Raw genomic sequence first — 14421 nt, forward strand, 5'->3', positions numbered from 1 at the left:
CCATTCACAAATGGACTCAGAGAATGAGAAACCTGTTCACAAACGGGTTCAAGGAGAAGACGAGACCATCCCCAAATGGCCTCGAGAAAAGAGGCACCGTTCACAAACGGGCTCAAAGAGGGCATGAGATTTTTCATGAACTTGAATTTGACGTAAGATTGGATTTGTTTGAATCGGGGATTGGTTTTGATGAATTTTTTATTTTTGGGAAATGAGGTACCGTCCGCAAACGGGCTCAAGGAGAAGACGAGACCATTCACAAACGGCCTCGAGAAATGAGGCACCTTTCACAGAAGGGCTCAAAGAGGACATGAGATTTTTCATGAACTTGAATTTGACGTAAGATTGGATTTGTTTGAATCGGGGATTGGATTTGATGAATTTTTATTTTTGGGAAATGAGGTACCGTCCGCAAACGGGCTCAAGGAGAAGACGAGACCATTCACAAATGGGCTCGAGAAATGAGGCACCGTTCACAAACGGGCTCGACGACACAAGATAGCTTTGATTGATGAATTCAACAATGAAAAATTTAGAGATTTTTATGAATTTGAATTTGACGTAGGATTGGATTTTTTGAATTGGGGATTGGATTTGATGAATTTTTGATTTTTTGAGAAATGAGGCACCGTCCACAAACGGGCTCAAGGAGGACATGAGACCATTCATAAATGAACTCAGAAAATGAGGCACCGTTCACAAATGGGCTCAAGGAGGAGACGAAACCATTCACAAATGGACTCGAGAGATGAGGCACCGTTCACAAACGGGCTCAAGGAGAAGACGAGGCCATTTGCAAATGGGCTCGAGAAAAGAGGTACCGTTCACAAACGGGCTCGAAGAATTTAGAGATTTTCCATGAACTTGAATTTGACGTAAGATTGGATTTGATGAATTTTTTATTTTTTTGAACTCAATGAAATCGGGGATATTATGGATCGTGCCCGACAAAGATATCGGAAACTAGGACTTTGACGAATGATGAAACGGCAAACCGAAGAACCATTACTAACAAGAATGGATTAGAAACACTTTTATGAAACTTCAACAAGATTTTTCTCAAAGAGACTGCTGGTCTTGTCTTTGGGGATTTGGATGACTGAAACCTTGAACAAGACACTTGAAATTGGTAATCTAGAACAACGGCTCTCTTGGATATAATCATGGAAAAGTGGGACTTGCCTCTTGATAGGTGTTTAGATAAACATTTCTTGACCAGGAAAGTATTTAACTAACTGGAAGGAAATTCTGAATTTTAACGGTTCATCTTTCTGAGAAATTGGCTCGACCATCATTGCATCTGAGGCTCTTCCAAGCTTAAGATGCCTTCCTGGGGTATGATCTTTTTACGGAAGCTGGGCTTTCTGATGTTTCTACTTCTGAATTCTTCTGGGTTGATCATCTTTGAAATATAGCTGTTTGACTAGATTCTCGAACTTTTTCAGGTACAATCGCAGGGAGCTGACGAGGCCGGGCCTCCTTCACCGAGACAGTTGCATCATTTGGACATATGGATGACGATTGACTCTTTTTAAATAGAAAACTTAGATAAAAGGCACTACTCAAAGGATTGAGGAGCTCTAAAGGAGTGAACATAGAATAACAACGATTGATTAACTACACTGACAGACACAGTAATGCTTCTGACTTAGTTAACGTTTTATTTGGTAAGTCTATCCTTTCAAGGAATATTTTTTTCAATTGGTAAACACTGGACTTTTTCCTTAAAACAGTAATGCCTCAATGATTTAATTACAACTCCTAGGATTGCTTAGCTCCAATGCCCCCAGTTTTGAGGATGTCACTTGAATTTGTTTGAACTTCAATTGATCTTCAGTCCTGATACCGGCTGTAACCTTCTTATAAATTTGCTTGAACTTCAGTTGATCTTCAGTCTTGATACTGGCTGTAGCCTTCTTATAATGATTCTCTTACCGTGACCAAGTCACCTCTTCAGGGTTTTTAACTTGGCGGACCGTGGTAGCCTTAACTTTTGCCTGAACCGTCTTTCTAGGTTTTCGATTCAGCAGGCTATCCCCTTAGCTTTTGCCTAAGCCGCCCTTTCGGGTTTTCAACTTAACAGGGGAATGATCTTAAATTTTGCCTAAACCGCCCTTTCAGGTTTTCAGTCTAGCAGATCTTCAAACTCCATTTTTTTTTATTCATCATCATTTTTTTTTGTTTCGGGACCTAGATCATTAGTTCTGAACACCGGAAGGACTTTATAGGTAGGATAGGGCTTTTCAAAGAATGGCTTAAGGTTCAACAAAGATTTCGACCGAACCTGTGAATAGGTTGCCTACATATCCCCATGTAGGAATTAGGACGTGTGTAGTTCAGGGCAAATGCCCCTAGTTTGAAAATAAATTGTTTGAAGGTTAATTGATTTTTCTTTTTTTCTTTTCTTTCTGGAATAATTATCTTCTCTTCTTTTGGAACTTGTCCCTCTTTTTTTTTGGAACGATTGATTTTTCTTTTTCTTTTTCTTTTGAATCGACCGAACTCGGTTTAACCGAGCTGCCTACGTACCCCAGTGTAGGGATCAGGTCTCGTGTAGTTCGGGGGAATGCCCCAAGTTTGATGGGTTTTCAAGAAAATTTGATTTAGGCTCGAAGGGTTTGCAAATCGGTATTCTTTTGACATTGGGTTTTGATTTTGGGATTTAATCGGCCAAAGGGGGCCTTCCGATGTTCAGATTGGCTAGAGTCCGTCTGGTACTGATTATTTTTTTCTTTTTTGTTTTGTTTTGTTTTTTTTTTTTTTTTTACGGAGTTTGACGGCATTTCCAGGTAAGATAATGGATTTTCTTCTTTCAAGATTCTAATGCGTGCTTTCGGCTTTCATAGAGCGAAACTTGTTCCTTGACATCCTCCATCTATGGATTTGTAACTCTTGATATCTGATGACCACTTTTCAATACTTGCTCTTGAACTTCTTATCTTGAATTTGTTGGCTTCATGTTATGAATTTGAGAACCAAGGTCATTGATTGGAAATATGAAAGTTATTTCCACTCTATGCCCCTTGCATAGCATATGATATTCACTTCATTCTTTCTTGAACCTTCTATCTGGGTCTTTCTCTTGACATTAATGGTAACGCTTACGGGACCATCTTTTTATCCTCAAAACGGGTTTACCAATTCTTCACAATCTTCAGAGGGTAATGTATTTTCAATCGGCATTTATTGGATCAAGGTTTCAGTGCCAGTGTTTACCACTTCAATTTCATCTTTGAAAGGCTGAGATTGGCGCTCCTCCTCTTGTTCAAGTAATCGTTGTGACTCAAGTGGAGTTTCGTCAATTTTGTTCTCATTTGAGGAGGGAGTCTTATTTTAAGATCAGAAGCACACTTAAGAAATAGACACAAGTGAACTATTGGAACTGAAACTTTATTTAAAGAAAAAGATACTACATCTGACAACCTATCCTGAACATGTTCAGGATTCACAACTCTAAAAGAAAAACAAAAGATAACTTGCCTAGACTAGGCATTAACCTAGAACTGTAGAACCGGACTCAACAATTGTACTGACCATGATGGCTGACTCAAAATAAAATAGTAAACGACTAAAACTTTAACTGCCGCAACTGTCTAGCTTCGGAGGCTCGGTGAAAGCTGGCTCATAAATGGTACTTTCAACTTTGGATTCGCAACCGGACCTGTGCCCCTTTGAACCTTCAGTTATTTAAGCATTGCGAACGGCTGGCGGCAGTACTGCATGATTCGGTAATAGGTTATTGGTAGCAACGGGACTTGGCTCAAACACAAGGCTTTTATTGTCGAGCAACCTCTGGATTCTGAATTTTAAGGCAATGCAATTATCAGTGAGATGGCCAGAATTTCTATGGTATTCGCAGTGTTGATCTGTTCGCCAATTTGCTGGTAAAGGATTAGGAAGAGCCCTAATGTCGGGCAGGATTATGCGACCTGAAGCTAGACACTCCTTGAGTATCTCAGATGGCGGAAGAGGGAGAGGGGTAAATTCTGTCTGGGCCTGTGGCCGAGGTGCGACAGCAAGTTGGGTATAATCCATCACCATGGGGTTCTGAGGTTTTGAAGGCTGAGGCTTGGAGCGGGAAAGGTTATTAATTTCAGCTGATGGAGGCTTCCTGAATTCTCTGGTATTCGGGTTACTTCGGTTGAACACACCTTGAGCCATAGCCTCCTCTATTTGGGTGCCTGCCACGATAAAGTGTTTGAAGTCCGGATAATACTGCAACGACATGTGATATTGGAGCTGGGGGGAAATATTTTTCATGATTATTTGGACCTGCTCTTCCTCAGAAGGGCGCTCCATCATCTGCGCTGCTGTTCTCCTCCATCTTTTCACAAAAATTAGGAAGGACTCCCTCGAGTCTTGCTTGGTCCTTTCCAAATCCTTTCTAGTGATTTCTGTACCATCATCATATTTGAACTGCCTGATGAATTGCTCGCCGATATCCTTCCATGTCTTGTAACGAGTCTTGTCCAAGACCATGAACCACCTCCTGGCAACCTTGGTCAGGGAAACCGGGAACAATTGAGCCATTTGCTCAGAAGATAAGCCTTGAGGCTGACACATGATGGTGAACATTTGCAAATGTGTGATTGGACAACCCACACCATCATATTTATCAAAGTCCGGCATTTGAAAATTGGCTGGGAGACGGATTTCTGGGAACAGTGTGAGATCACTCGGATTGAAACCACCTTGGTCTTGAAACTGAATGTCCTGAACCTTCCTGGTAAGACTTTCTAATTTCTCCATAACTACTTTATCAACCATGGACTGAGAAGGCCTGCTGCGATTTTCGCTGTACTGCTCTTTTTCAAAATCTTCTTCAGTTTTGTCAGGGATAGGAATGAACACTGGCTGGGCAGGTGCGGCTGAAGTAACTGTATGGTGCATGGACCCTTTATCTTTGGACAACGATGGCCCCAACTTTTCAGAAAGCTGGGCCTTGATAACTCGGTTCTCTTCTTTGAGTTCTTGAAGCTGCTGGAGAATCAAGGTAAGAGTATCGATAATGGCAGCGGGTGGAAGACCATCTTGGTTGTCTGCCATTGGCGAAGATGAGGTTGAGAAAGAAGGAGATGCTGGGATTCTCAGGGAAGGTGGCGGAGAGACAGATTTTCTCTTTAACCGTGAAGAAATCCGAACCCAAGGAGTAGCAGGGTTAGCTATGGTGTTTACTGCTCTGTCATGGAAATAATGAACACGAGGTATATGAGCTTGACATTCATGGAGTGTTTCTTCTCAATGACTGAAAAATATTACACATTTAAGCAAGTAATTGGGATAATAGAATGAATCCTAAAGGACCAAGACATGACAATGATGACAGATTCGCATAGGGGAATGCCCTTAGTTCAAGGATTATGAGAGTAAACTCTGAAGGATTTAGCAGAAATATTCTTGAAAAAGGTAGCCCCTAGAGGAGGAAGAGATCAAGGGTACAGGCAAGATTGGATCATCAAGATTGCACGATCAAATGATTGAGACACAATTTCCGCCAATGAAGACACAATCGAATCCCACAAAAGACGAATGATAGACACATGATCAAAAGATGAGATTGCATAGGATTACTTTCAACGGATAGATCATGAATGACTAATCCTATGAGATCTTTGGAAATGATGGGATTTATATCCTAACCCCAAAGGGAAAGTTTTTATTCTTCACACATTTTATCAGTGTTACCTGAAGGCATCAACCCTAATCCTAATCTAGCGGAGTGGAGATAGGATCTCAACTCATGACTTTGTTTGTGTACCTAGGACCGATCGTAGCCATTGGAAGATGGACTACGGTCTAATCTAGACACAAATGGGTAGGATATCCTAAACTAGGCTCACACATGTGATGCACATGTGTTCGTATACTACATGCATGTGTGGGTTAATCTAGGGGTAAGGCCAAGAGTTCCCTTAGCGCGAATCCATGTTCGATATACTGTACCAGTGTCCGGCGTATCAGTACGTGAACAATAGATCCGTTTACGCACCATAAAGGTACTAGGCTAAGGGTGGAATGCTTCTCTAGCACAGAGGCACCAGGTGATGAAATCCCAGTCAACCATGCTAGATAACACTCCGGGTTCCTAAAATAGGACGTGTGTGAATGTGAGATGCAAGGGTTTAGATGCAAGTGATGTAAGTGTGTGCAATAAGTTCGCGCAATCTATGATGCCTTCAGGTTTTGTTAAATTAAGTTCGAGTAAAATGTGATGAGAGAAAATAAAACAAGACAAACTAATCTAACAAGTATAGAGTTTTTATGAGCCAGTTAAATTAAATTCAAATGAATTATCTTTTGAAATTTTAATGAAGTTAGGTGGTCCCCAGCAGAGTCGCCAGACTGTGGTACCCTGATCCCGCGAGAGGGGCGTGGGGCGCGAGCCGCCGCGCGCTCTCTCTTGGTCTCTCGTACCCACGCGATTGGCGTGTGCATTTTAATGTTGATTTGAATTAATCTTTCCTGTGAACTTGGGATCACTAAGGCAATCCGAATTCCACACGAAAGAGACTGACAGAGTCGCCACCTAGATGTGGGATCTAGGACCCGTAATTAACCAGAAATCTAGACTCGCTACCTGGTTACGAGAATGGAAGGTATGGGGAGTTATCCGCCACATGCACCATTCCTGCCCGATAATCGGTCTTCGATTCCAAAAGCTAATTCTTTTAAATTTATTTTAAATGGCTCATTCAACTCTATGTTAATGTGCGAACTAAGTGACATGCATCCTATGATCTAATTTTAATGTGAATCCTAGATGTGTATCTTGATTTATTAATTTGTCTGGATTCATTCTAAGTGAAAGTTCTCCTAGAATTCTAATTTCATGGAAAATCCTAAGTGATTTGATTAAGCATTTACAAGAAAATTAATATACAAAACACCACAATTTGTTTGTGGTGCCGACTCGCGGGTGGTATGCCATCAGACATCCAAGCTGCCTACGTACCCAAGCCTTACTGGGATCAGAGTCGACGTAGTTCGGTGCACCTAAGCTAAGTTACATATGCCTAACTCAACTAAGACACCGACCTAGACGGGATTGACTGTTTCAACAGTTTTAGGAGAAGTTATTTAATTCAAGTTGAAGATTTTATTATCTTAGGATTTCATCTAAGATGCTATATGATTCTCATCTAAATGCAAATGGTCCCTTAGACTAATGCAGGTTTGCCTTACATCCTAGTTTACTAGGCTTGTCCTAGGGAAAGATTGGGTGACTAGTGTAACTAGACCTATGGCACGGTTGCTATACATAGCAAGCGTCCGTGATGAGGCCGGACTCCTAACTCTAGGACTCCCTAAAACTTAGGACACGACACGACACCGGTGTTCCTAAATTGGGCTCTAAGGGTCCTTACGACGGAAACCGTGATCCAACGGTTCTGAAAGACACAAGACAAATCGATTTAAATTCTCGAGGTTAGTGAAAAAAGGGATGGAAGAGATGATGAAATAGTGTGAGGGAATGAGAAAGATAGAGAAAGGTGCGACTGAACTTGGGAGTACCAAATTGCCTACGTACCCCGCGATGGGGATCAAGCCACACGTAGTTCCGTTGGGGAGGTTGCTTGGATTTTGGAAAACAGGATTGGTATTTGGATCAGGAATCGGGTTTGTATTTGAGCATTGGACTTGAGATTCAGAAACATTGATTTAGCAATGGGATTTTGGAATTGGGAATTTGCATCAAAGAATTGAGCATACAGGAATCATCAAGGGTTTGAATTTTGGGAATTCAAAATGGGCGGGCTTATGAGATTCGGCCAAATGGATTCAAACATGCGACTCAGATTGTGTTGGGATATGACTTGGTTAGGCAAAAGGGAGGAAGTTCTATTAGGTGTAAAAGGGCATTAGTAGAATAGGGGAATGACTCGGTTGTGACATGGAAGGCCGCAACTTGGTCGAATGCGACTCGGTTGCATTGGGATGGGTTGATTAAGGAATTGGATTGAGTCAACTAAGGGGAGAGTCCAATTAGTTAAAGAGGTTGAGCATACTCGACTAGAGAGTTGGGTCAACTCGACTAGGGAGGTTGGCTAGAGTTGACTCAGTTGAGCTGGGTTGGGATCCCACTTGGTTGGATTGTATTGGGGCGATTTGACTTAAGCTGCAGGTGGCCTGGCTGGGTTAGATTTAATGTAACCAAATTTATGGATAAATGGTGTGCCTCAGTGAGTGGACAAAGGTATGGCTTGGGTTGATGTGTGGCTATGGTTATAGGGTTTAAGGCTTATGGGTATGGGGTTTAGTGAGTCGGGTCTAAGTTAGGAGCAAACCCGAGACTAGCCATGGTCTAACCAGGAGGAAGCAGGGTACAAACCAGGGTGCGGACCAGGGTGCACCAGGGTGCGAACCAGCAGGGAACCAGGGTGCGAACCAGCAGGGGAACCAGGGTGCAACCAGCATCGAACCTGGGTGCAACCAGCAGCGAACCTGGGTGCAACCAGGGTCTAACCAGAGGCTAACCAGGGGGAACCAGGGTGTGAACCAGGGTGCGAACCAGCAGGGAACCAGGGTGCGAACCAGCAGGGGAACCTGGGTGCAACCAGCAGCGAACCTGGGTGCAACCAGGGTCTAACCAGAGGCTAACCAGGGGGAACCAGGGTGTGAACCAGGGTGCGAACCAGAGTACAACCAGGGGCTGGCCAGGGTGCGAACCAGGGTGCGAATTAGTAGGGAACCAGGGTGCGAACCAGCAGGGGAACCAGGGTGCGAACCAGCAGGGAACCAGGGTGCAACCAGCATCAACCTGGGTGCAACCAGCAACGAACCTGGGTGCAACCAGGGTCTAACCAGAGGCTAACCAGGGGGAACCAGGGTGTGAACCATTAGGGAAAAATAAAAATGAAGATAAGATGGGTTAAGAGAAGAGGGAAACATGTATAACTTCAAAGTCTACCATCAAGAAGAATATGATTAAGGATTGATCCTAGATGCTTCCTAACATGGTTTTTCTTTTAAAGTAAAAGATATGCATGAAAGCAGACCCTACATAGAATTGAAATAAATGCCTACCTCTTTGAAAATCCACTTTGTGTTTGATTTTTCTTTGATGTTAATTCCTTGAAGATGATTCCTTGCTTGATAATGACTGCTTTTGATATATATCACCCAACGTATAAAATCACCCGATCCGGCAAGGATGGCCGAACCCTTGAAGAGATGAGGGAGAGGGATGAATTTTCTAAGAGAGGGGTTCCTTTTCCTCTTTTCTTTTTTTTCCTCTTTTTTTTGGTGAGATGAGAGGGTATTTATAGGAGAATGGGATAGGAGGTTAGGTGAGGTTAGGTGAGGTTAGGTAAGGTTAGGTGAGGTTAGGTGATGTTAGGTGAGGTTAGGTGAGGTTAGGTGAGGTTTGGATGGTTATGATGGGAGGAGAGGTTAGGTGAGGTTAGGTGAGGTTTGAATGGTTAGGATGAGAGGAGAGGTTAGGTGGTTTTGGATGGTTAGACCCAGGTCATGATCTGCCATTGATCTAACGATTTACGGAAATCGGGTCTCGGAATGGAATCAGGGTCCGGGCTATGAAGTGACCCTAGCTTATTTTGTCCCGATTGATGATCCGTAAAGTCAGATCAAGATATTAATGACCTAAAACATATAAATCAATGATAGAGGGGGTTCTCACATGGATTTAACACACTAAATTCACCAATCAGGGTATTTTTCAATTTTTCGGATCTAATCATCTCACCAGGTACATCTCTTTATCATTTTGTTTTTTTCAAAAAATTTGAGGATGCATACTTTACCAATGAAATTCTACGGATCAATATATTAGGTTATTGTTGGTTAAAGTAAAGCAAAATGTGGGTGTCTACACCACCATAACTCTCAAAATACATGGTGGTTTTCATCTCCGTTTATTCCGTTTTAAACTACACTTCGACACCTTCGAAAGGGAATAAATTCAAATGAATTTTGTGTTGAATTGAGTGAGTCATGGTCAATCAATCGGAGGTAGGTCTGTAAAATGCTAGACCAAAGCGCGAGTCTAACTATTTCCATCATAACTCTCAAAATACTTGGTGTTTTTCGTCTCCGTTTCTTCCGTTTTAAACTACACTTCGACACCTTCGAAATGGAATAAATTTCAATGAATTCCGAGTTGAATTGAGTGAGTTATGGTCAATCAATCGGAGTTAGGTCTGTAAAATGCTAGACCAAAGCGCGAGTCAAACTATTTCCATCATAACTCTTATAATACTTGGAGTTTTTCGTCACCGTTTCTTCCGTTTTAAACTACACTTTGACACCTTCGAAATGGAACAAATTTCAATGAATTCCGAGTTGAATTGAGTGAGTCATGCTCAATCAATCGGAGGTAGGTCAGTAAAATGCTAGACTAAAGCGCGAGTCTAACTATTTCCATCATAACTCTCAAAATACTTGGAGTTTTTCGTCTCCGTTTCTTCCTTTTTAAACTACACTTCGACACCTTTGAAATGGAACAAATTTCAATGAATTCCGAGTTGAATTGAGTGAGTCATGGTCAATCAATCGGAGGTAGGTCTGTAAAATGCTAGACCAAAGCGCGAGTCTAACTATTTCCATCATAACTCTCAAAATACTTGGAGTTTTTCGTCTCCGTTTCTTCCGTTTTAAACTACTCTTCGACACCTTCGAAATGGAACAAATTTCAATGAATCCCGAGTTGAATTGAGTGAGTCATGGTCAATCAATCGGAGGTAGGTCTGTAAAATGCTAGACCAAAGCGCGAGTCTAACTATTTCCATCATAACTCTCAAAATACTTGGAGTTTTTCGTCTCCGTTTCTTCCGTTTTAAACTACAATTCGACACCTTGGAAATGGAATAAATTTCAATGAATTCCGAGATGAATTGAGTGAGTTATGGTCAATCAATCGGAGTTAGGTCTGTAAAATGCTTGACCAAAGCGCGAGTCTAACTATTTCCATCATAACTCTAAAAATACTTGGAGTTTTTCGTCTCCGTTTCTTCCTTTTTAAACTACACTTCGACACCTTTGAAATTGAACAAATTTCCGTTTCTTCCGTTTTAAACTACAATTCGACACCTTGGAAATGGAATAAATTTCAATGAATTCCGAGATAAATTGAGTGAGTTATGGTCAATCAATCAGAGTTAGGTCTGTAAAATGCTAGACCAAAGCGCGAGTCTAACTATTTCCATCATAACTCTCAAAATACTTGGAGTTTTTCATCTCCGTTTCTTTCGTTTTAAACTACACTTCGACACCTTCGAAATGGAATAAATTTCAACGAATTCCGAGTTGAATTGAGTGAGTTATGGTCAATCAATCGGAGTTAGGTCTGTAAAATGCTAGACGAAAGCGCGAGTCAAACTATTTCCATCATAACCCTCATAATACTTGGAGATTTTCATCACCGTTTCTTCCGTTTTAAACTACACTTTGACACCTTCGAAATGGAACAAATTTCAATGAATTCCGAGTTGAATTGAGTGAGTAATGGTCAATCAATCGGAGGTAGGTCTGTAAAATGCTAGACCTAAGCGCGAGTCTAACTATTTCCATCATAACTCTCAAAATACTTGGAGTTTTTCGTCTCCGTTTCTTCCGTTTTAAACTACACTTCGACACCTTTGAAATTGAGCAAATTTCAATGAATTCCGAGTTGAATTGAGTGAGTCATGGTCAATCAATCGGAGGTAGGTCTGTAAAATGCTAGACCAAAGCGCGAGTCTAACTATTTCCATCATAACTCTCAAAATACTTGGAGTTTTTCATCTCCGTTTCTTTCGTTTTAAACTGCACTTCGACACCTTCGAAATGGAAGAAATTTCAACGAATTCCGAGTTGAATTGAGTGAGTTATGGTCAATCAATCGGAGTTAGGTCTGTAAAATGTTAGATCAAAGCGCGAGTCAAACTATTTCCATCATAACCCTCATAATACTTGGAGTTTTTCATCACCGTTTCTTCCGTTTTAAACTACACTTCGACACCTTCGAAATGGAACAAATTTCAATGAATTCCGAGTTGAATTGAGTGAGTCATGATCAATCAATCGGAGGTAGGTCTGTAAAATGCTAGACCAAAGCACGAGTCTAACTATTTCCATCGTAACTCTCAAAATACTTGGAGTTTTTCGTCTCCGTTTCTTCCGTTTTAAATTACACTTCGACACCTTTGAAATGGAACAAATTTCAATGAATTCCGAGTTGAATTGAGTGAGTCATGGTCAATCAATCGGAGGTAGGTCTGTAAAATGCTAGACCAAAGCGCGAGTCTAACTATTTCCATCATAACTCTCAAAATACTTGGAGTTTTTCGTCTCTGTTTCTTCCGTTTTAAACTACTCTTCGACACCTTCGAAATGGAACAAATTTCAATGAACCCCGAGTTGAATTAAGTGAGTCATGGTCAATCAATCGGAGGTAGGTCTGTAAAATGCTAGACCAAAGCGCGAGTCTAACTATTTCAATCATAACTCTCAAAATACTTGGAGTTTTTCGTCTCCGTTTTTCCGTTTTAAACTACAATTCGACACCTTGGAAATAGAATAAATTTCAAAGAAATCCAAGATGAATTGAGTGAGTTATGGTCAATCGATCGGAGTTAGGTCTGTAAAATGCTAGACCAAAGCGCGAGTCTAAGTATTTCCATCATAACTCTCAAAATACTTGGAGATTCTCGTCTCCGTTTCTTCCGTTTTAAACTACTCTTCGACACCTTCGAAATGGAACAAATTTCAATGAATTTCGAGTTGAATTGAGTGAGTCATGGTCAATCAATCGGAGGTAGGTCTGTAAAATGCTAGACCAAAGCGCGAGTCTAACTATTTCCATCATAACTCTCAAAATACTTGGAGTTTTTCGTCTCCGTTTCTTCCGTTTTAAACTACACTTCGACACCTTCGAAATGGAATAAATTTCAATGAATTCCGAGTTGAATTGAGTGAGTTATGGTCAATCAATCAGAGTTAGGTCTGTAAAATGCTAGACCAAAGCGCGAGTCAAACTATTTCCATCATAACTCTTATAATACTTGGAGTTTTTCGTCACCGTTTCTTCCGTTTTAAACTACACTTTGACACCTTCGAAATGGAACAAATTTCAATGAATTCCGAGTTGAATTGAGTGAGTCATGCTCAATCAATCGGAGGTAGGTCAGTAAAATGCTAGACTAAAGCGCGAGTCTAACTATTTCCATCATAACTCTCAAAATACTTGGAGTTTTTCGTCTCCGTTTCTTCCATTTTAAACTACACTTCGACACCTTTGAAATGGAACAAATTTCAATGAATTCCGAGTTGAATTGAGTGAGTCATGGTCAATCAATCGGAGGTAGGTCTGTAAAATGCTAGACCAAAGCGCGAGTCTAACTATTTCCATCATAACTCTCAAAATACTTGGAGTTTTTCGTCTCCGTTTCTTCCGTTTTAAACTACTCTTCGACACCTTCGAAATGGAACAAATTTCAATGAATCCCGAGTTGAATTGAGTGAGTCATGGTCAATCAATCGGAGGTAGGTCTGTAAAATGCTAGACCAAAGCGCGAGTCTAACTATTTCCATCATAACTCTCAAAATACTTGGAGTTTTTCGTCTCCGTTTCTTCCGTTTTAAACTACAATTCGACACCTTGGAAATGGAATAAATTTCAATGAATTCCGAGATGAATTGAGTGAGTTATGGTCAATCAATCGGAGTTAGGTCTGTAAAATGCTTGACCAAAGCGCGAGTCTAACTATTTCCATCATAACTCTAAAAATACTTGGAGTTTTTCGTCTCCGTTTCTTCCTTTTTAAACTACACTTCGACACCTTTGAAATTGAACAAATTTCCGTTTCTTCCGTTTTAAACTACAATTCGACACCTTGGAAATGGAATAAATTTCAATGAATTCCGAGATAAATTGAGTGAGTTATGGTCAATCAATCAGAGTTAGGTCTGTAAAATGCTAGACCAAAGCGCGAGTCTAACTATTTCCATCATAACTCTCAAAATACTTGGAGTTTTTCATCTCCGTTTCTTTCGTTTTAAACTACACTTCGACACCTTCGAAATGGAATAAATTTCAACGAATTCCGAGTTGAATTGAGTGAGTTATGGTCAATCAATCGGAGTTAGGTCTGTAAAATGCTAGACGAAAGCGCGAGTCAAACTATTTCCATCATAACCCTCATAATACTTGGAGATTTTCATCACCGTTTCTTCCGTTTTAAACTACACTTTGACACCTTCGAAATGGAACAAATTTCAATGAATTCCGAGTTGAATTGAGTGAGTAATGGTCAATCAATCGGAGGTAGGTCTGTAAAATGCTAGACCTAAGCGCGAGTCTAACTATTTCCATCATAACTCTCAAAATACTTGGAGTTTTTCGTCTCCGTTTCTTCCGTTTTAAACTACACTTCGACACCTTTGAAATGGAACAAATTTCAATGAATTCCGAGTTGAATTGAGTGA

General features: G+C 40.8%; 1 protein-coding gene across 2 annotated transcripts; it reads right to left on the minus strand.

Moving 5' to 3' along the window:
• Window positions 1-3374: 3374 nt before the first annotated feature.
• Window positions 3375-9222, minus strand: LOC143854271 (uncharacterized). 2 transcript variants are annotated; one of them, XM_077364529.1, is made up of 2 exons: window positions 9025-9222; window positions 3375-5179 (listed from the first exon to the last, which is right to left on the minus strand). In XM_077364529.1, exon 2 carries the CDS (start codon window positions 5044-5046, stop codon window positions 3688-3690), a length of 1359 nt encoding a protein of 452 aa, XP_077220644.1. In that variant the 5' UTR covers window positions 5047-5179; window positions 9025-9222; the 3' UTR covers window positions 3375-3687. The 2 variants fall into 2 exon arrangements, with proteins under 2 accessions (XP_077220644.1, XP_077221308.1); XM_077365193.1 differs by lacking the exon at window positions 9025-9222 and adding an exon at window positions 8330-8773.
• Between the last annotated feature and the right edge of the window lie 5199 nt (window positions 9223-14421).

Source organism: Tasmannia lanceolata, unplaced genomic scaffold (genome assembly GCF_043159265.1).
Source record: "Tasmannia lanceolata isolate RefF3 unplaced genomic scaffold, GAP_Taslan_0.1 ptg000001l, whole genome shotgun sequence".
NCBI lineage: Eukaryota > Viridiplantae > Streptophyta > Magnoliopsida > Canellales > Winteraceae > Tasmannia > Tasmannia lanceolata.